Source organism: Elaeis guineensis, chromosome 6, assembly GCF_000442705.2.
Source record: "Elaeis guineensis isolate ETL-2024a chromosome 6, EG11, whole genome shotgun sequence".
Classification (NCBI taxonomy): Eukaryota; Viridiplantae; Streptophyta; class Magnoliopsida; order Arecales; family Arecaceae; genus Elaeis; species Elaeis guineensis.
This window is the reverse complement of record NC_025998.2, coordinates 119,897,371-119,920,065: the sequence shown is the minus strand read 5'-3', so window position 1 is coordinate 119,920,065 and position 22,695 is coordinate 119,897,371. Positions and strand designations below refer to the sequence as shown.

The following is a 22,695-nucleotide window of genomic DNA, read 5'->3' as shown; positions in this document are numbered from 1 at the left end:
CTAGTTTTGAAGAAAGAAATTGCGAAATAGCTATGTGATTTGATCACAATCTGAATTTCAGCATATATCAATTTCCGCATATGAAATAGATCATGTAGTTTTATGTTTTTTGCATGCAAAATTAAAATTAAAATTATTTTAGTCTTATTCTCTACTGCGGTATTTAGAAAGCAAAGTTTTTGAAACACATATGCATGCATCAAACCCCAAAATCCAACAGAAGGATGCTTCTCCTAAGTCTTTCATGGAGAACTGTGATGACAACCAAACTTTTATTCTCTGTAATGCAGGGATGTCATTTCTGATTAAGAAAATATCATCGACATACAAAATAAGAAATACTACCACAGAGTTATTAACTCATTTGTATATGCAGGGTTCCTCTCCATTATTAATGAAGCCATACGTTCTGATCACTTTATCAAAATACATGTTCCAACTCCGAGATGCCTGCTTAAGTCCATAGATGGATCTTTGAAGCTTGCACACCTTAGACTCATCTATAGATATGAAACCTTCAGATTGTATCATATACATCTCTTCTTCTAGTTCTTCACTTAGGAAGGCTGTTTTCATATCCATTTGTCAGATTTTATGGTCTAGATGTGCTGCTATCGCAAGTATAATTCGAATAGACTTGAGCATTACCACGGAAGAAAATATCTCGTCATAGTCAATACTATAATACTGACGGTAATCCTTGGCAACCAGATGGACTTTATAGATCTCCACCTTTCCGTCTGCATCTCTCTTCTTTTTGAAGATCCAATTACACCCTATGGGTTTTATCCCTTCAGATGGGTCAACTAATATCCATACATTGTTGATTTTCATGAACTTCATTTTAAATTTTATGGCTTCCAACCACTTATCGGAGTCAGACCTCTGCATCACATCCATATAGGTGATCGGATCTTCATTGTTCTCATCGAGTTCAACTGGATCTCCATCCCGGACTAAGAAACCGTAGTATCATTCGGTTGATGCGGTACTCTATAAAATCTTCTTAAAGATATTTCTACAATAGGTTTCGAATTTGATCTAATAAAGTCCGACTCTATGGATTTACTAGATTGTGTCGGTTCTTTTACCGATCGAACTTCATCAAGTTCAATCTTTGAGGCATTAGTTCCTTCACCAAGAAACTTCTTTTTTAGAAAGACTGTCCTATTGCTGACGAACACCTTCTGTTTATCAGCAAGGTAGAAGTAATATCCCTTGATCTCTTTTGGGTACCCTACAAATAGATATTTATCAGACCTAGGTCTAAGCTTGTCAGTTTTCAAACGTTCGACATAAGCCGGACATCCCCAAACCCTAAGATGAGTGAGTACCGACTTACGCCCTGTCCACATCTCATGTGGTGTTTTACTTGAAACTTTATTTAAAATATAACAAGCCGATTCGAGTGCGTATCTCCAAAAAAAAATTGACAGACTTGCAAAGCCCATCATGGATCGAACCATGCCTAACAGAGTTCGATTCCTCTTTTTCAATACATCATTATGCTATGGTGTTCCAAGAGGGGTCCATTGTGAGAGAATCTCATTCTCTTCTAAGTATGTCAGAAACTCACTGGAGAGGTATTCTCCTCCTCGATCGAACTGAAGAGTTTTAATACTCTTTCCAGTTTATTTCTCTACTTTATTACGAAATTGTTTGAATATTTCAAATGATTCTGACTTATGTGTCATTAAGTAGACGTACCCATACGTCAATAGATCGTTTGTAGATGTAATGAAATAATAATATCCACCTCTAGCACTAGTGTTCATTGGTCCACATACATCAGTATGTATCAGACCTAGAACTTCACTGGCTCGCTCATCTTTTTCAGTAAAAGATAATTTGATCATTTTTTCAAGAAGATAAGACTCACAGGTTGAGAGTGATTCACAATCACTGACTTCGAAAATTTTTTCTTGTATCAACCTGTTTATTCTGTTCTTGTTAACATGACCTAACCTACAATGCCAAAGATAGATATCGGAGACATCACTAATTCTAAGACGTTTATTGGATGTGTACATTACACTAACAGATTGTGACAATATGTAAATACCATTGTTCAGCTGTCCATTCATCACATTAACACCATTCATAATGATATTAAAATTATTCTTTTTATTAAAATTTCATAACCGTACATGGTCAAAAGACCTACAGAAATAATATTCAATAAAAAAGAAGGATAAAAGTGACATTCACTTAGAACAATTACATTAGACTTGAATACAAGCTTAATAGTCTCTAACGCTAGAACTGGAACTGATCTTCTATCCCAACATTAAGGAACCTTTCGCCTTCTTCAAAACTCCTACTGACTTGTAGATCTTGCAACAAATTATAAATATTAAAAGAACTTTTGGTATCTAGTACCCAGATAGTAGAATCACAAATTAAGAAATTATAAGGTGTTTAAGAAATTATAAGGTGTTATCATATAATTACCTTGTCCAGCAATAATTTAGTTTTTTCTTGGTCTATTCGGATCCAGGGAGGCAATGTATTGAGGACAATTCTTTTTCCAGTACTTCTGCTTCTTGCAGTAGAAGCATTCCACCTGACTCTGGTCGGACTTGGATTTTTTGGTCTGACTGGGCTTGGGTGCCCCAGTACTTTGCATCCTTTTCTTATTCTTCTTTCCTTTCTTAAAGGGTCGACGTCCAGAAGAAGACCCTCCCACAATATTCACCGACTCCTTTTGGAGCTGGTGATCTTTCTCAAAGTTTTGCAGCAACCTTAGCAAACCATGGTAGTTAACAGCAGGCTTTGTCATTCGAAAATGAGTAAGAAAAGGGAGGTAAGACTTGGGCAGAGAGTTCAGAATAGCATCTTTTCCCAACTGCTCATGTAGGAAAAAACTGAGTTTGCTTAGGCGCTCAATCATCTCGATCATATACAATACATGATCAGTGACTGATACTTCTTCCCTCATTCGAGCGTGAAGATGGCACAACTAGTCTTATGCCTCTCAATATAGTCGGGTGTGCCAAAAGACTCGTTCAACATTTGCAACATGTCCTGTGATTGAGCATTCTCGAAATGATGGCTAAACTCATCATTCATCACCGCCAACATAATACAACGAATCGTAGTCCGATCATTGAATCACTTCTGATAAGTATCTATGATCGAGCTACGTGCGTTTGGAGCTGGCTCCTCGGATGTCGGATCAGTTAACACATACAAGATCCATTCGTGCTCTAGGATAATTTTGAGCTTTCGATACTGGCTATCGAAATTTGATCCCATCAATTTATCACTATCTAATAGTGATCGGAGTGACAAGGTGGTGGCCATAACTGTAAAAAGAAAACTAGAACCTAATTAGTATATAAATTGATTAAGTCTAAAGATATAGATTTTAGTCTAAAGGTTCTCCCACTATTTTATTCGAATTGATAGCCTCTACCTTCAATTCGAGGAATTTCACTAATTCTTTAGTGGGTACTAGAATCTATATGGACTGCACATGGGCCCGAGTGTTGCTCGGCCAACCCTTATGTATCCATGGGTATGTTCTTAACTAATTGTTTCACTAAACAATTTTTAGTATTCAATTTTACTCCAGACACCTCTTCAACAGGCGTGTGGCGCCTCCACTGAAAGTTTTGGTCAGGTCCAACCATTAACATGCCAGAATTTAGTGTATCTAACAAACAAGTGACCAAGTCCGAGTGTGACTCGACCAACCTGACCATCATCAGAAAGACACAACTAAAACAACATATTATGAATGATAATTCCGACAGCCAGATGAGCACCAGGCATGTGGCGCCTTCAATGATCATCTAAATCGTTGGACTCATTATCATCCAACTTAATGGGAGGCTATGATCTAGTTATCACCATAACTCTTTTATTTTTAAGGACCTAATAATTTTAGAGAATTTAATTAGTTGAATTGAGAGATAAGAAAAGACTTGACCAGTTAATCTTAATCCTCCCACTGACTTCATCAAGTCAAATTAAAGAAGATTAGATAGAAGCTGGTCCAACCAACCAGTCATAAATTCTCCCACTGACTTCATCAAGTCATGAAGAGGACTCAAGACAAGTCAAACTAGGGGCACCTAAATCAGTCACACTGATTTCTTAGTTAGCATGGGTCAACTCCAATCATTAAGTGATCTAATCAAAATATGATTCACCATATTGGCCAGGTAAGTGAGATCGATGAAAGGGATATGCCATTAACTCGACGTAGACTCAATCTATGCGAGTAGCTCCTAATTAATGACCACCGATCAAAGCTGCCATACTTACCTTAGACACCAACTGGTTAGTCAATTTCAATTTAATCAACTTATAAACTTGGATTCGATTACGGAACTACAATCAAAGTTCATATTGGTCTAATCAAAGACATGAACTTGATCAACTACATCTATTGAAATTGATCAAAAGAAGAAATTGATCCAATCAGAATTAACTTTTAATTAGATTTGATCAATTACTAATATGGTCCATTATCAATGATTTCTAACCCTAGGTCTAACCCAGTTAAATAGACTTGACTCAAGCTAACCCATTAACCCATGAGTTATGAAATTAATGCCTTAGATCTTTGATTCTCAAATCTAGATCACTTAATTCTCAATTAAGTTTTGGACTGATATGGGTTCGGGTTTGATATTTGAAAATAGTTTTTAATTTTATAAAATATTTTTACAATCAATCATCTAATGATCAAGACTCTAATTTCAGATCTAATATATATTATTTCAGATCTAAAATAAAATTTTAAAATTTTTTTTATTGTTCATCATTATGAAAAAGACCGCGCAGCACCCCTACACGTCATAGGAGATCCCATCGAATGGGTAAATAAGATAGTGAATCCTAATTTCTCCTATGACCGAACGGCTATGAGGGTCTATCCAATCATATTACTATACTACTCAGATTCAAAATTAACTATTTAGATCTAATCTAAATAATTAAAATCAGATTATATGCAAAAAAAATTTGTCATAAAAAATCTTACTCTGATACCATCTGAAGAAAAAATAAATAGTTCAAAGCATGTATTTTTAAAATTTTACATCAGAATAATAAAAAATTAAATATTTTAATCTTCTAAATGTGCCTTAGATCAGATCTAAACCACCATTAAGGATCTATGACATAAAAAATTTATATATAAAATCTGATATAAAATAGAAAACTGCATCGATCACATCGATGTCCTAAATCTGATCTAACTTTTAGATTATGTCGGTAGAGTTCAGAACTCATCACTTTTTCATGGATCGATGATCTCCATTGCTGGTAAGTATAGTATAAAATTCTCGCTGATGCCGAGCAGCCGCATAGGTCGTCCGACCTCTATAAATCATCCACTTGAAGCTCTGATCAGATCTTCTTTCGCGAGAGTGCTAGCTCACGTCGAAGGCTCTGGATGGCTGATCCAAGCTCCTTTCTTTGAATCTCCCAGACTCCTCCAGATCAAAAGATGAAGCTTTATGAGGAGGTGGTGGTGTGAAAGATTAGACAAGACTCACTCTTGTATTTTTCTTCTCACAAAACCTAGAGATGAAACCCTAGAACCCACAGCTCACGTCCAAGAGGAAGAACACTTCCTCTGTTTCTCACGCATGGAAGCCTAACCCACTCTCAACTTTTTACGTCTCCTCTCTCAGGTTTCTCACACCAAAAATCACTTTGAATCTCTCACAAAACTGATCCCCTTTTAAGGTTGGCGTTCCATGGAAGATAAGGATAAGAATAAGATAGTTTCGGTTCAAATTCAAGTATTGGTTGATCCTTATCACCAATTCAAATCAAATTTGAATTAAATTTTTTGAACCAAACTTTATTCTTATCTTATAAACTCAGAGAGGGATCGACCAACATCAGAATAGTGCAAAAAATCTTATGCAAAAATACTTTATGCATGGAGAAATGTGGTGGAGTGAAGAGGAGAGTCCAACTCAATTTGGACTCTAGGTTTTCATTCAAATTCAAACCAATTTGAATTCAGATTTAAACCAACCAATTTCTAATTCAAAAGGACTCAGATGAGGATGTGGAAAAGATTTCTGAGCACAAGAAAAAATCACATAAAATATTTCTCATGTGAAGGATAAGAGAGTGCAGACAAAGGAGGTGCAAGAGATTCGAATTTGAATTATTTTTCTCATCCAATTAGATTCTTAACCCAACCAAATTAGATTAAACCCAATTGGACCATCAAATCTAATCTAATTAGATAGCAAATAACTTTGATCAAATTCTAATTAAATCAAAAATTAATCGAGCTCAAGTCCTAATCATATCAGGAATCGAACATCCTTAGCGATTAGGTCATCTCATAACCTAATCAGATCAAACCAAATTGAATCCAATTCAATTAGATTCGATTCAAACCTCAATGTTCAATCAAATTAAATTAATTAGCAATCTAACTACTAATTAATCCTCCTATAATTCATCAACAATTAACGAATTGATTTATTGCAATTTTTGCACAGAGTTAATCATCAATCGAATTGACTGTTTTATCCTGGAACGATTCTTAATTGTTGATCGACCATATGATCAGTCAGAAACTTCTTTTGAGTGTGACCTCATAGGTTCGAACCTAAACCGGTAATATGGAAACAATCTTTCTATACCAATCAAAGTGACTATCTAGTAATGATACCCGACGTTCGGATAGGTCGAAAGATTGCAAAGCATCATTCAAAAACCTATTAGCATATGGTTACCGTATAATTTATCTCTTTGATCTAAATGCTCAAGGTGACCTAGAATTTAACTGTCAATCCTAATATGATCATCCACATTATATTTCAATTTTCAAAATCCATCACATGGATTACCCTGGCCAAGGTTTTACTGAATTAAAACACACTGATACATTAACTCCTACTTATTCGGAAGGATCAATTCCATCTTGACTCACACACCGACTTTGCAAGTACTTGACTATGTTCAGAAACCTTTCATCACTGAATTAAAAATTCAGATAGTCCGGCAAAGCATAGTGAGTTGCTTGCAAGTCACCGTGATGATCTCAGGTCGGAGAGACACTTATACCCATATCCTTTGCGAACTACTCTTGACAGCAGAATGCTTAGTAATTGGTCACGTTCAGTGAGATGTATTCCTACATCTCACTTACATGCCATGCCAGTATCTCCACACTCCTTGGTTAAGAAGATAACCAATGTATATGGCACACAACGACTTATACTTGATATAGCTATCATCCTGATAATAGTATATCATTTGGTCATAAACTTAAGGTTTAAGAACTAAACAATATATCCTCCTAATCAAATCAAATAGTCCTAAGGACTTCATCACATAACAGAAGTTCAAAATGAGATGTACACAGTGATGAGAAAACCAAATAATATTTATTAATTCAACAATTCATATACAATTATAATGATAAGCACAACCGTCAACAGACTAACGATTGACTTTGGGACATAATTCTCAACGGCTGTTCGCATCATATCTGGCTCCGACGCCACCAACACCCCTCCCCTCCCCTGCCCTCCGCGGCCCCACTCCATTACCGTCCCCTCCTGTTCCCTCCCCCAATCTCGTTGAACCCGAGCCCCCGCGGTTCCGTGCGAGCACCGACGACTGCCCCTCCCCTCACCTAGCTCTGACGCCACCAACCCTCGTCCCCTCCCCTCTTCCGACTCCAGCACCGCCAACGCCCCTCACATCCCCTCCCTGGCCTCGATCGCGAGCGATCACCGATGCTCGCACGGACACCGGCTTGGAGCAGTTGAATAGGGAAGCTTGGACGGTGGCTAAGATTCATCGGTGCTCGCATGAAGCCGTGAGGGCTCGGATGGCGACATTTCATAAAGGGCTTCCTTAAATTGATGGAGGTTTTCAATACTTTTCTGTCTAAGTGGCATAACCAAACTTATTTGAGGAGCTGAGTTAACAACATCCCAACGCTCCTCCACAGAGTATTGGTTTATATATATATATATATATATATATATATATATATATATATATATATATATATATATATATATAAATATAAAGTTAAGAATATATTAGAAATTAAATAAAAAGATTATTTTTTCACTTGATGAAAAAATAACTTATCCACCTAGGTAGGTAAGACTTTCTTCCCTTTTTATTGATAAACATTGTCCATAGAAAAATAATTTATCCACCTAGAAAAACCTGAGAATATGAATAAGTTAGTTAATAAAAAAATTAACCAATTTTTCTATAATATTTATCCTTCCTATAATATTTATCCATAAAGAAATGAATCCTTGATGAATTGTTTACCCATCAAAGTAGAAGCGCAACTGTATTTTTATTTCTTCCTAAATTATCTGTCCTTCTATTCCCACAAAGCTTCACCTACACGTATCTACCATGGCCACCATGTTCATATCCCCCTGCCGTCCCCATCTATTTTTCTTTCCTCCAAAACTGCATGCCCTCTAGACCCCATTTTCTCCTTCCCCCATATTTGGATGAACTTAAGATCAGACATCAGTGTATGGATTTGCCTTAACAAAACTGTCAATACTTACATTACTTACATAGCTTAATGGAATAGTACTTACATACTTCATCATCTACCTTAGATCTCCACCGTAACAGAAACATAGCCAAGCCTTGTCCTCAGAATGCAAGAGCATGCTTTATAGATTCTACTTCTCTCTTGTAGGCAAAGCCTCAAAATGACCACTGTCTTGAAATCTCCATGTGCTGCTTCCATCTGAAATTTCATTTTCATCTACTCTATTCTCATCTTTGAAGCTGAATTATAACAAAGAATCGCGCTCGCCATTTTGTATTTGCATATCGTTCCATGAGGAAAAGCATAATATTCTAGTCCAATTTTCTCCATTACAATTGCTTCTCATGCAAAACCAAACATAATGCCCTCCAAGGGAGGGTGAGTCCAAGCATGATAATACTTGGCAACAAGCTAAGTTACTTTAAAGGAATAGCCCATGCAACTTTCTAATCATATACTGCTAAATTATAAACAGACAAATCCTGAGGTTTGCTAGAGAATGACTACTAGAGTAAAATAGTGATCAGTTGGCTTCATGAGATAAATGAAGTTACAGAAGATGTATGAAATTACAGACTCATAGTACAAATACAAATTTAAACTTCAACACAAACTTTTTCCACAAAGGCTTGTTCCTGTGATAAAACCCAGAGAGAATGCCTTCCCCATCCTTCCATACACAACTGCAACATTAGAGCAGAAGAGACACAATTATCGTGGTCAGCAACTTTTTAAATTATAAAAATACACATAATAAAGATGAATCTTGGAAGAGTTTCCCCTGCCAATTTTGGACCAGCTTGCACCCTTTCTTTGAAATCATTGAGAAAAGGATAACTGAACCAAAGATTTAGGCTCGCACTCGCAATAATAAAAATGAAACAAATAAAAACACTATCATTATTAAAAGCCTTTCTCCATCAAATCCGCCGAAGGTTATAGAGCTGAATTCTATATAGTCCTGAAGGTTCTGTGAAAGAAGGGAGAAGAATTTATAAACAAAGCAAATCATTGACATCCCAACCCATGCAGAATTGTATATCAGAAAACCAAAACCAAAAAGATTGAATTGCTTGTGAAAAAAATAAAACAAACCCTAAAATCTCTTAATCTGAAAGAACAATGAGAGGAAAAATAATCAAATGCCTGAAAAATTACAAAACAATAGTTATACAGTGCTCAAATAGAAATTATCCAAAACTATTAGAAATTTTCAAGTATAAAAAACTGCAGAAACAGAAAAGAAACAGCAAGCAGAATCACCATTTAATATCAGATATCGAAGGAAAAGATTCATCACCACCAAGTATGAGGCCAACAAAAATTTAATCTTTGACGCCTAAACAATAATATTCATTATCTAATACAAACTGATCTCTAGAACTTTTCATCCAAAAGAACTTTTAAAAAAAAAAAAAATGAACAGAAGTTACAAAAAAAAAAGGATTCAGAAGAAGGAAGACAAAAAAAAAAAAAAAAAAAAAAAAAGAAAAAAGAAAAAAGCCATTTTTGAAATTCAGCCTATAGAGAAGCAGAACCAAACCTCAGAAAACAATTATTTTTTAAAAAGAAACATCTTTGATGATACTTACGAGAGGAAAGATAATAAAAATCCGATCTTTGACAAAGAAACCTCAAAATAAAAGCAAAACCAGTAGATAATTGGCAAAAATGGCTACCAAAACTGGAAGCTCAGTATCTGACCTCCATTCCGAAGGCTGCTGCCTCAGACGACGGTGACATCGGCATCGTCGACGACGAGATCTCCATTGATGAGCTCCCTGTAGGCAGCCACCGGCCAGATGAAGCCCCTCCAGATGAGGCGATTGGCAAGGGGAACGTCGATGATGATCTCCTTCTGCGTGGGCTTCTTCTCGTCCCTAATGGCAATCAAGTAGCTCCGGCCGACCCACCCGATCCATCCAGCGATGTAGAGGAAGAGGAGGCCCGGGGTGATGAACTCGCCCCAGTGGCGCTGGTCGCCGCTGACGATGAGGTGGGGGAGGCCGTCGGAGCCGCAGAGGAGGCCGAACTTGCCGTAGTTTTCAAACCGGCGCTTGGTCTTCTCCATGGTGGCCTTAATGGCGAGGGCTGGGGCGGAGTCCGGCGCGTACTTCTTGAGGGACGCCTCCAGCTTCTTCAGCGATTGCTTCTCCCGCTTCGCGAAGGCCTTGGACTCCTTGCACGGGGTCAGCCCGGCGATGTCGGCGGCGGCCGGCGGCGGCGCGGCAGCGGAGGAGAGGAGGATCGAGGACAGAGCCACGGCGGCGGAGAAGGTCTTGAGAGACGAGGAAACGTCTTGGTTTTCTTGAGTTTGAGAGGAAGCGCAGGAGATGGAGAGCCGGGGTTTGGGGTGGAGACGGGCGAGTCGGGGTTTGGAGGAGAACGAGTTGGAGAGGGTGGTGGAATGGATGGAGGTGAGACTGGCCATTTTGCTCCTCTCTCTCTCTCTCTCTCTCTCTCTCTCTCTCTGTGTGTTCTTGTTTTCGATTTGTTAAAGAAGACGGGAAGAAAAGGAGGGGAGATAAGATGGAGATAAAAAGGATTTGGGTGGGCAGGGGAGGGGAGGGATAAGGTGGAACGAGGGAAGGTGTGAGGTGGCGGGTGGTGATTGGCTGAGGGCGTATGTTGTGGGTGTGTACCTGGGATTTTCCTTCAATCTCATGGCTGTGGTGAATGGTGAGCCCACAGAGACCATGTTATCTTTATTTGATTGATTATAAGTTGCTTAAACCAATAAACTTTGTTGTATATTATGTATACAATATTTTATGAAAGATTCAGTTTAGCTGGTCCAGTCCTGCTGCATCATCTTCAGATGGTGGCCTTGATGTAGGGATGGCAATCAAGTGTGGTTAGACTACATACAGATGGCCTTGATGGAGAGATGCAGGATTGGTTAAAAAATCTGCTGATTCCAACTGATTGTTTTATTAAACAGATCAAAAATATAAATATAAATCTGATTATTTTATTAAAAAGATAAATTAATCTAATCTATGATAGATTAAATCAAATTAAACTGGTTAAATAAGTTAAGCATCGCCCCTACCTTGATGGCTGTAGAGATGATGTACTTATATGGAAATAATATTTAATAGGCTAATGTAATAAAAAAAAAATGAACAAAAATGATATGGTGAATCGTAGAAGGGCAAAAAGGGGAATGAAAACACCAGATCTGTTCAACGGGGCAGATGGATTCATTCATACATTGAATCAGAACTTCTAAAGGAAACTGCAGAATCTAAAGATATATACATCACAGAGACAATGAAACCTCAATGTAAAATCTAGATGACTGAAAACAAGAGTGAAAAATGTGGGTTGTTTCATATAAAGTTCCAGAACATATCACCAAATCAATGTAAATAAGTGATCGTAAATGCCCTGTTATGTTGACAATTGTTTACTCTTTAGCATATTTGAGCCATCATGTCAAATTCATTGTTTGAATTGAAGGCGCTTTTCTCATCTCAGAAATTTTTCATATCATTAGGGATATCACTAAATGGCCCACTCTTTAGCTAGATTTGCTTGCAACCAAAAATGTTCAACATCATGAGATTATTCCCCTGGACTATCTGCAATTTTATTGTATCATCATCTTTTAACAACAGAGGACAAGGGAGTTTTATACAGGTTGGTTTTTGAACAAGACTGCAAACTAAAGGTAATAGACCTAAATATTTTAGAGCTAGAAGGATATTGCTTTTATTTTTGTTAAAAGAAAACCCTGTTAATGGAATAGACTCACAAAAATTACAAAACAAGAGGGAACATACGTAAGACCACTGAATTTGAGAAAACCTTAGAAAAGAAGCGGAAGGATGGGAATCATAAGCACAGAAGAGGAAAAAAAATATCAGCTCCAAAGTAATGGAGCAAGACTTGTTTATGTTTGATCATAGGTCAAAATAAATTTGTTTAGCAGACAGGCAAGCAGCAGAACCAGCGGTAAATGTTTCGGGAATAAAAAACAAATAGACAAGCCTGCTCCAGGAACTGAAGCCCATACCAACAGACTGATTAGAGACATTTCCAATTTTTCATACCCTCAAGACTGCCTGTGCCATCTCTTAGTAGTTAAATAATCATCAGAATGCTTGGTCATCCTCAAAGAATCTACCAATAGCATATAGACAACTCTCACAATTTCAGAGTAGCTAGAAAGCCACCATATATTTTCATTGAGAAGCTAGCAATGGAGTTCACGGCTACAATATTTTCCTTGAAAAAATCCAACAACAAGACCATTCAACAAGACAGAAACTGGATGAAATTTGCTCTAGTAAACCATGTCATGCCCACAACTTTCGAAGGTTTTGGTATTAACAGCCAAAATTGCATCAAGCAGCACCTTTTTCCTCGAACTTCTTGACAACTCTGTAGGGTAAATGGAAATGAACTCAATAGGCAACCTTTGTGGAGGACAATCGAATTCTGGTAGCTGTCAACACACACCAAATGCTAATAAGTGTTAACTTCTCATATATGGCCTATGAGTTTTGAATAATGGCAATTAGAATTTGCACGGAATAGCAAAGCCTTGTCCATTTGAAATAAAACTTAATAATTATGTGAAAAGGCAGCAGGATCTAAAATGACTTCACAAGTTGATCAACAAATGAGTAAAGACATTCCTCAAAAACCAAAAAAAAAAGGGGGAGTAAATACAGGAAGCATAAAATAACTTTTAATCATTCCCATTGGAATTTGTCTCAAGGACATAACATTTAGCATATGATTTTGTGTGCTCACGCATCTCTCAGAGAGAGACACAACCAGCGAGAGAGAGAGAGAGAGAGAGAGAGAGAGAGCACCAGTTTGATGTCACCACAGTATGTCTCCTGAGAGAAACTCTAACGCAGGCTACGATTAAGCAAGCTTTGAAAAGATAAATATAGATCCTTGTTATCTGTACCAAATATCTCTTCTGCTTTTTTTAGAGTTTCCTGCAAATCAGTAGAAGGAATGTGCCAAATTATCTTACCACTGACTTGACAGATAAGGATATTTGTCACATAAGGAGTCAATCTGCAAGTGGCAAAGTATGCAACTACTTACTTCCCGCGACTGTTTGTGAGCATTGAGCTCCTTGATGTTAGCTAAAAATGCACCAAACTGCTCATATGAGAGTCGGCTCCTGAAATGCACAAGAATTGGATCAGCCTTATAACAAACTGGCATTAGTTAATCCACTATAGCATGTCCAAAAGCATGTACTGACCTAGCTTGACGGAAGAACTCCTTTCCATCAATACGGGGAGTGCGTCCTGAAAATTTGAACCACACATTAAGTAATTTATCAGAAGCTTGGTAGTATAAAGCATGAATCACCATACATATAATAGCAAAATGGGACAGTAAAACGAGTTGACTGTTTCTGGTGAAACTCAGAATAGCTTCAAAGGATGGTCATTGACTTGGATGAAAGCCCTTGAATTTATCTGAAGACAAACTAGACAAAAAACATATGGTATTATCTATATATATTTGGCATACATTGCCATCATCCATTGTTCCAAATTATGCATTTAGCTACTAATTTGTGAATTTTATTTAGAAATATTGCTATTACCTTTTAATAATATTAACTACCTATCTAGAGTATACAAGAATACCATAATACTTACATTAATTTTAAAATATCTTATGATTTACTAATAATTATTAAATTTTCCAGATTTTCATGTTTCAAAACTGTTCTCCCCTTATCTTCCAACTTTAGAGTGTGTAATTCTAGCATTGACCCATTTCTGTCCAAGATCATCCAAAACACAATAATTTATGGTCCTAGGCAACCAAAAGAAATTCTAAACTATGAATTTGGCTGGTAATCATAAACCTGGCATAGAGCGCCCGCGAGGAGGAGAGCTAGCTGCTGAGGACTGTTGGCTTGATGGATACCATGGTGACATTGCAATGTGCCCTTCAAAGCGAGATTTTGTCGGTGAAGTGGCACCAGACGTCAATTTTGGCGATCCTGCAGTAGAATGTGCTCTAGGGGACCCACTAGTTGACGTTATTTTTGGTGTAGCATTTGGAGTTAGACGTGGGTGATATGTGGAGTGATGAATTTCGATCCAGCTGGTTTCGTTGCTGTAACAAGATAGCTCAATTTCATCAACATGTCATTCTGACCATGATCATAAAATATAAGGTTATAGATGTACCATCTTGAATCATATTTCCCATTTCTGCGGATACACTGACTAAATTTGATGCAGAGCGGCTACGGGTCCCTTCATCTTTTGCATAAGTAGGAAAGCAGCCATGCATGCAAACAACAATAAGAAAAGATTTCTTCTTTTTTTTTTTGTGTGTGAAATAAGAAAGATTTCAATATGGCAAAACAAACACGTAAACAAAGGGTTCGTAAGCCAAAACAAAAAAACCTTTCCAAGAAGATGCTTTGGCAATTGACTGATCATAGGTCCTTATGTCAACAGTTTCTTGTGGCTGCTAAGGACAGCAAAAGTAGATCAATAGTAAAAGAAAAAGAAAATCAGATCATCATAATTCATTGCGCTATTAGAGTTTCAATGACAATGGGGAGAATTGTATCACAGAAAGCTTCTAAAGATGCATCAGGAGTCGTAATTGCAAATAATTGGATGTACTTACAGATGAATTATCATCATTCAGGGACTGCATCAAATGCCTCTTGAATGTTTCCAACTGCCAAAGTAAACAGTGTCTTAAATTTTCTAATGAAGAAATTGGTATAGAACATGACAATTCCAGATAGAAATGGCTAGCATGTAATGAAGCATACGCTGTCATAAAATAAGTTGCAACAAAATTAATATATAATTTGCCTCAAGTTGTTTAGCATACCCCATATAGTGACATAATTTTTACGCTATAACAATAGGCTTGCCAGAAACTTAGGCTACATTTTTGAATAAGACTAGCAAAGATAAAAGAAAGAACACTTACTGGACATGTTACCAATAACAGGCCATTAGTCCAATGCTCTGACATGTCAATCAATTAAGAACCTATTGCATCAGTGACAGCACATCTCTGTTCAAGAATGACTGCTTGCATCATGTAAGCAATACTCTGCCAGTTGTGATGCAGATGATTTTGGTGCAACTTGCAGCCAACTTCATTTTTAACAGTTGCCCCACATACTCTCCACAGACCATTTCATTAACCCTGAGTATACATAGCTAATCATTTTCATACAAAAAGCTATTCTGTATCTATTCTTTTTTAGACCCTGAAGATCTTATGTCGAGGAGCTTTGACTTTACAATTGAAAAGTTAATTGAACTAACTAAAGAATGTTCTTGTATTCTATATTTCTATTCAAAGATCAAATTATTATCTCAGAAAGGATTCTCTGCAAAAACTACTAAGAGCCACTCAAAAGAAATTCATTGGTTCCCAATTATGGTAAACAACATAACACAAACTTTTCTAAAAGAAACAAAGTTAACTACGAGGAAGGTCAACTATGATTACCAAGCACTACTGCAAGCAGCTGCACTATTTATGTTCATTACATATGCATTAAAAGAACACATCTTAAAATTGCATCTTTCTAACCTGATGAATGAAGCTTCTATTGAAGATGTTTTTTTTGTCTTTTGTCACCATGTGCAAGTGTTCTGTGTTAAACCTAATGAAAATTTTATAGATGGTGTATATCATCGAGCTGTGAACCTGAATCCTTTTAATAATATCTAAGAATTTACTAGCCATGTTCAATTAGGTGGCATTTGATGACCCAAATAGAATCACCACAGTGATCTAACAATGATCCAAATCCTAAGGTGACCTGATCCCTAATGATCAAAGATCACCGCATTTAATAGACCATGGTCCAATGATTAAAGATCCCCAAATATCCGCAAATAATCTGTTTGGTATTCCATGGAAATCCAAAATCAATGGCCATATAATATCAAAACTTCCCGCCATACATTCCATAAAAATAAATAAAATATATATAAGTCCTATAAGAATATATTTATTAGTCATACAATTATTAATCATATAAAAATATATTAATTGTTATTATGAAATTAATATTTTATTTATACTTATAATATATTTATTCATACTAATATTTATTTTGATTAGAAAAATAAGGCAAATAAAATTATATATTAAATAATTCATTATATAAATATAAAGTAAAATAAGATATATCTACTCTAATGTAAAATTATCATTCAATCATAATATGACAATAATATAATTAATAATATTATATAATTTATATATATTATAAATATAATACATAATATCAATATATATAATATCAGATATTAATATTGATATATTATATTAACAGTATTTTGATATATCAGTTTTTCTACTAGACTGAGAATTTTTATCCTCAAATTTCAGCCCAAGATCACACTACCGAGTGATCTTGGATTCCTGACCTCAAGGACGTATGTCCCATCACCGAGTTTGTGGTGATTTGAGGAATGAGGATAATTGGGATCACTACCATGTAAGATCACTATGTGCAACTAAACACGGTGATCTTATCACCTCCACCACATCACCCTTGATATTGGGTTGATCATCCCATATCAAACGCCTCCTTAGGTTCTTCTCCTTCAAGACTCTACATAAGTGTTGAGAACTGTAACCTTATGTAAAAAGACTTCGCATCCGAAACAAGCATCAATGTCTAACATAGACAAAGAAATCCTCTCTTTTTTGAGAAATCTTGCAGCCGATGACCTAATTTGCCAATACCAACGAAAAATGCACACCAATGAACTCACGTCAAGCCCACGATAACAAGAAAATATCAAAACTGGCTTTGGTCAACCAAAAGGAACTTTCTATTGAAGGAAACATAAAGTATATCTCAAAACATAAATAAACTAAAAGTACAATTTTTTAATGTCATAAATAATAGAAATTAAAGACAAAAGGTGAATATAAGAGACATCCAACAAGTCATGTTCCTAACTAAAGCACAAAGCATCATATTCTTGGATAATTCCAATATCTCTCATTTTTAAATTTTCCACAAAAGAAAATCCATTTTAGTTTGCAAAATTTTATGCTTTATTATAAAGACACAAGCTACATTTGTAAAAGTTGAGGCAATGAAAATATACGCTTGTTTAAAAATTCTTTTAAGACAATAGTTGTTCATGATTATCAAGGTGATTGCAGCAAACCAACAAAATATATTAGTTGTGGCTAGCTCAAAATCTCCATATGCATCGAATCCAACTAGAAGTAAAATGTAGAGGGTTCTACAAAATCAAAGCCACTCAAAGAAATGATCTTGGTCATGGATTTGGACATAGGATTTTAGTACAGAAATTGTCATGGTACAATCTCTCTTAATTATCAGAAAAAATTTTGGATAATTCATGAATTTTTCATTGACCATATGGTTCTTAAGCAATCCTCTCAAGTAATCAACTATACACACTAAATTACAATCATTCAACAATTCACAAGTGACTTAATCATGGTAAACAAAAAAGCTATTGAAGAAACACTCACAGATTACGGATCAGTGGCATTGTCACTTCTTGTTGCCGTTGTAAGTGGTTAATTGTTCTTACATCTGCATGCTTGTTTAACATGAGTAGATATATAAAGCATTTTATAAGTTTCATTCACTTTTTTTTAATCGATTTTTAACTGTCCACAATCTTTCCAATCATTTGGCAAAATCTGTACATGATTTCAGAATTCTAGTTATTTCCCCTTCAGAAAATTGTTCCTAGACCCTCTGTTACTAGTATCACAAGAACCCTAGAAAAATTAAAGCATTGTTTTTGTTCTGAAACCTGTCAAGATTCTTCATAGTATTGTTCTTGAAAGATTCACCAAATGGGCACATTTCATACCATACAAGATGATAGCAGATGAACTTATTCTTCAATATGTAGGTTGTCACTATGGAGTAATCGAAGGCTGCTATTTCCAATAAAGATGAAGAAGAGATTGCAAGCTATTTACTTATCTTTGCAGAAGTAAACGAGAACTAAGCTTGTCTTTGCTAGTGCCTCGCCACTGATACGGTGCACAGTGACATGGTGAATGGGAGTTAAGTGAAAAGATGCAATCCTTTACCGAAGATCATCTTAGACTATCGCATCAATTTAACCAAATCTTTAGTTTGAAGCAAAAGAATATGACTTCAACATGAACAATCCAGTGCTGAAGTCCTAGTCAAAAATAAATCGACTAAAATGGTGGAAGAAAAGTCTCAAATTAAGATTATTTACCCTACATTATTACAATGGCTTTAGGATTTGCCTTTCTGCCACATAAACAACATTTTGTCCCCTTTCATGGCCCAAAACAGGCAGGTACAAGCTTCTCAAGCATTTATTAGGCTCATTTTTCCCTCTTCAATTCATGCAGGTATAGCTGATTCATGCTCACCTCCTTCCCCTCTCACGACCAAAAATCTGTATCCATTGTATCCATCATCACGGATCCTGAATGAAAATATGGATAAATCTAGTGCAACTATAATATATAAATCTAGTGATCAAATTCAGACTCCCCACACAATTCACATTAGTGTCTCTTCAATAAAAAGATAGGATTTGCTATTACATATGCTCCTGATTCCAGCAGCAATAGGCCAATTCCTTCGATGGATCAGGGCATCAGATATTCAAAACTAAATTATGTATATAAGGTAAAACCTTTAGCAGCACTCCAATCAAACATCAAGAACTACTAAATTGCATGTGTTGACTATTAAATTAACCTAAATAGAAAAGGTTAAATTAAAGAAAATGGAGGAAAGAAGAGCGGATCGCACCTTTGCTAAATCCCGGGCTAACTTCTTCGATGTCTGAGCCAGCAAATCGCGCTCCTTTGACAGCTTAATCTAATCAAAAAAATCAAAAAGAATCTTTTTATTCTTCATGCCTAACTAACAAAGTAACAAGCAACAAATTACTATCACATGCAGCAAAAGAGGCTTCAAGGTCTCACATTATCCTCAAGGGAAACTCTCAGCCTGGCATCGGCCTCTTGGAACATCCGGTCGAGCTGCGAGAGCTTGTCCTGGAGCTCCGCGATCGCACGATCCTTCTCCGCCACCTTCTGCCGCAGATTCCCGTTCTCCAATTCCAGCTTCGACACCCGGGACGCGATCGCCATGGAGGTGATCTTCCTCGCCAGGTCCAGCTGCTCGTAAGGATCCGTCGGGATCACCGCCAGGATCTCGTCCGGCAGATGGAAGTCCGTCCCGCTGCCGCTCTGCGTCATCTCCACCGTAAAACCCTAACCCTAGCTCCGGATCAAAAAATATCAGAACCCCAACGAAGGCTTAATGGGGGTTTTGATTGGAATCTTTTGGGGATCGATTTCGCTTCCCCCGCTGCCTGGCTCTCGACTCCCTCCCTCGGCCTTGATGATATCGCCGCTTGGCCGTTGCTTAAGATCTGGGGGGAGTGATATATCGATTTTTCTCGTGCGAAGATTGCTGTTTCGGAGCTGTTGGCGCTCTTGTCCTCCCTCGGATAGTGGGTTCGGTGTACTGGTGAGACCATGGAACAGCGAATTCGAATTTTGGCTTTCCCGGGATACGCTGTTCGGAGCAAGTCCGGTTCCGCCCTCAAAATTCAAATTCGCCAAGACGTCGCATCATGCCACCTCACGCTGGAGTAATATTATTATGAGTAAATTATAGCCACCTCCGTCAAATGTTGAGGCAAGTACGTATTTCTTCCTATATTTTAAAAATATATATATTCTACCATTTAATTTTTATTATATACATATCATATAATCTGTTATTAATATTTTTTAAATAAACTAATGATCTTACCAGCATTTTCACTATCTAACTTATTTGATTCTTAAAATATTTTATATTTTTTTGATAAATTTTATTTTTATATTTAATTAAAAAATTATATATATATATATATACATATATATATATATATATATATATGTATATATATATATATATACATATATATATATATTATGTATATATTCGAAACATTGAATAGGATTATATAAATAATCCAAATCTTAAGAATGGTCAGAATAATTATTTTATTATTTATTATTAAGCCTTAAGGCTGTTGTTGCGGAACAATAGTCCATTGCACAATGCGAATGGATTAATTTACTCTTGATCATTATTTTTAAATTTTAAATAAAATTATTTTATCAAATAGAGGTAAAACAGTTTGTTCTAGGTTAATTTGTTAAGAAAATATTGCTCACTTTTCAAAATATTATTTCAATCTTAAAAAATTAAAATTAAATTATACTATTTTCATGGACTAAAAGAGAACGAGTAGGAAACTTCTTATATCATTTAAGCATCTTTTTTTCAACCCCACCCAAAACTGATGAGACTTTGAGATTTATGCATTAATATTTGTGCACATAGTCCACAATAGTACATTATTAGCATATAAGCTGTACGATTCAAAGATATAATTATTATTTTTGAATTGTTCTTTAGCAGTATAATAAATTAATTCAAAAATGCCGTATAAACTAGTCTAGACCGTGATGGAGCCATTACAATATTCTGATAGACATTACATGAAACCATATAGTAAATTGATATGCATAAGCTAGGGTGTAGGTTATGCCAAAGTTTAGATATCTCGATTGGCTTAAATTTGAGTCAAAATCATATTATAAACATATAATCATTATATATGATATCAAATAACTTTTTATAATAGATTAAAAATATATATATTTGTTATATATTTTTTATTATATATAATTATTATATTATATCAAATAAATTATGAATGTTAGATACATTTATTTGAAATATTTTGTAATGGTTGTCATGTTTGTATAACAAACAAAAATCACCATTCTATAATCCATAATTATTTTTTTATATTTTTAGCATCATCCCTCATGCCCTGACCTATTGATTTAATTAATATATAATATTTTTTTGGTACGTAATCAATATATGGTTTTTACTTTACTAACGATGATGCAAATGTAAGAACAATTTAAATCATGTTTCTTTTTAGAACTCTAAAAATATAAAATAATTTTATGAAACTAATCTAGCAAAAAAAATTGTTTTGAAAATATATCCTACATCAAGTGTATTATATATTATAAATTGGTAAAAAGGAAAATAGCCACACATAAATCTCCAAGGGCCCATTTGGATGATTGGTCTCACTATTTAGGATAAGGCTCGATTCAAATAAAATTAAATTAAGGAGGGAAGCAACCATGAGAAAGAAGAATGAACTAATAATTATAAAGACTAAGGACCAAGATAATCCAATGCTCTCTATTAGGACAATTCAACCGACCCCCGACTCCGACTCTATATCGACTGAATGAACATATTATGCCAACTCACAATCGATTGACCGACCGACAGTCGGCTATTATCAACCAACAACAGACAACTCGGTTAACCTTCGATCGAAAACCATCCGCATATCAGAATTACCGATCGATACTCATTCGGATCTCCAGGACTATCGACTTACCACTATTACCGACATATAGTCGGCCTATCTTCTCAACACACCTAACTACTACAAATGGTTATCGATTACGTGTCACAGTCATTAGTGGGCATAAATAACCTATTAACTCTATGATTATGGTCTGATAATTTAGTACCATAAAAAGCGGGACCACATATTGGATAGTTACATCAGAATCATTTATAAAAAGAAAGTAAATGAACAGCACAGATAAGACAATTCTAGGCTAATATCCTGCCATTTCAATTACTCATTATCTGCTATTCACCAACTCCCCGCTGACTTAAGCATCGGAGGGTCCCTGCCGGACACAATTTTGGTCTGTGAGGACTTTATTTTGCAGGTGCTCTTCACCGGCGATAGGCGACAGAGGATTGGCCGCAATAGATTAGTACGTCAGATAGGGGGAAACTACAATCAACCATATCGAAAATCAGAGCTTAACACTTGACTAGATTGGCGAGGTAGTATTTCCATCAGAAAGATGTTCTTCCCCCATCTCCAGTGGTAGAGCCTAGTTCTTCGTGTCCTATGGTCACCACAAACACACAGATTGCTGCACTCATGCAGCAAATGAAGGGTTTGACGGAGGCAGTCCAAAGTCTCCAGCAGTAGCAAATCCAGTAGCAACAGCAGCCTTCGGTGGAGCAGCCGGTGGCTCAGTCAGTGCCACCTAGGCACAGTCGCCATTCACCACGACGCTCACCCTCTTCATCTCTAGAG

The 22,695-nt window shown here is 36.2% G+C and overlaps 1 protein-coding gene and 1 pseudogene across 1 annotated transcript; both read right to left on the bottom strand.

Moving 5' to 3' along the window:
• Positions 1–9,025: 9,025 nt before the first annotated feature.
• LOC140851010 (photosystem I reaction center subunit III, chloroplastic-like) lies at positions 9,026–11,020 on the bottom strand. Its single transcript, XM_073259660.1, has 2 exons — positions 10,223–11,020; positions 9,026–9,201 (listed from the first exon to the last, which is right to left on the bottom strand). Exon 1 carries the CDS (start codon positions 10,947–10,949, stop codon positions 10,245–10,247), a length of 705 nt encoding a protein of 234 aa, XP_073115761.1. The 5' UTR covers positions 10,950–11,020; the 3' UTR covers positions 9,026–9,201; positions 10,223–10,244.
• LOC140858587 (uncharacterized protein At4g15545-like) lies at positions 10,960–20,017 on the bottom strand (annotated as a pseudogene).
• Between the last annotated feature and the right edge of the window lie 2,678 nt (positions 20,018–22,695).

Coding starts and splice junctions, on each gene's coding strand:
- LOC140851010 (XM_073259660.1), bottom strand. CDS start 10,949: ATGGCCAGTCTCACCTCCATCCATTCCACCACCCTCTCCAACTCGTTC.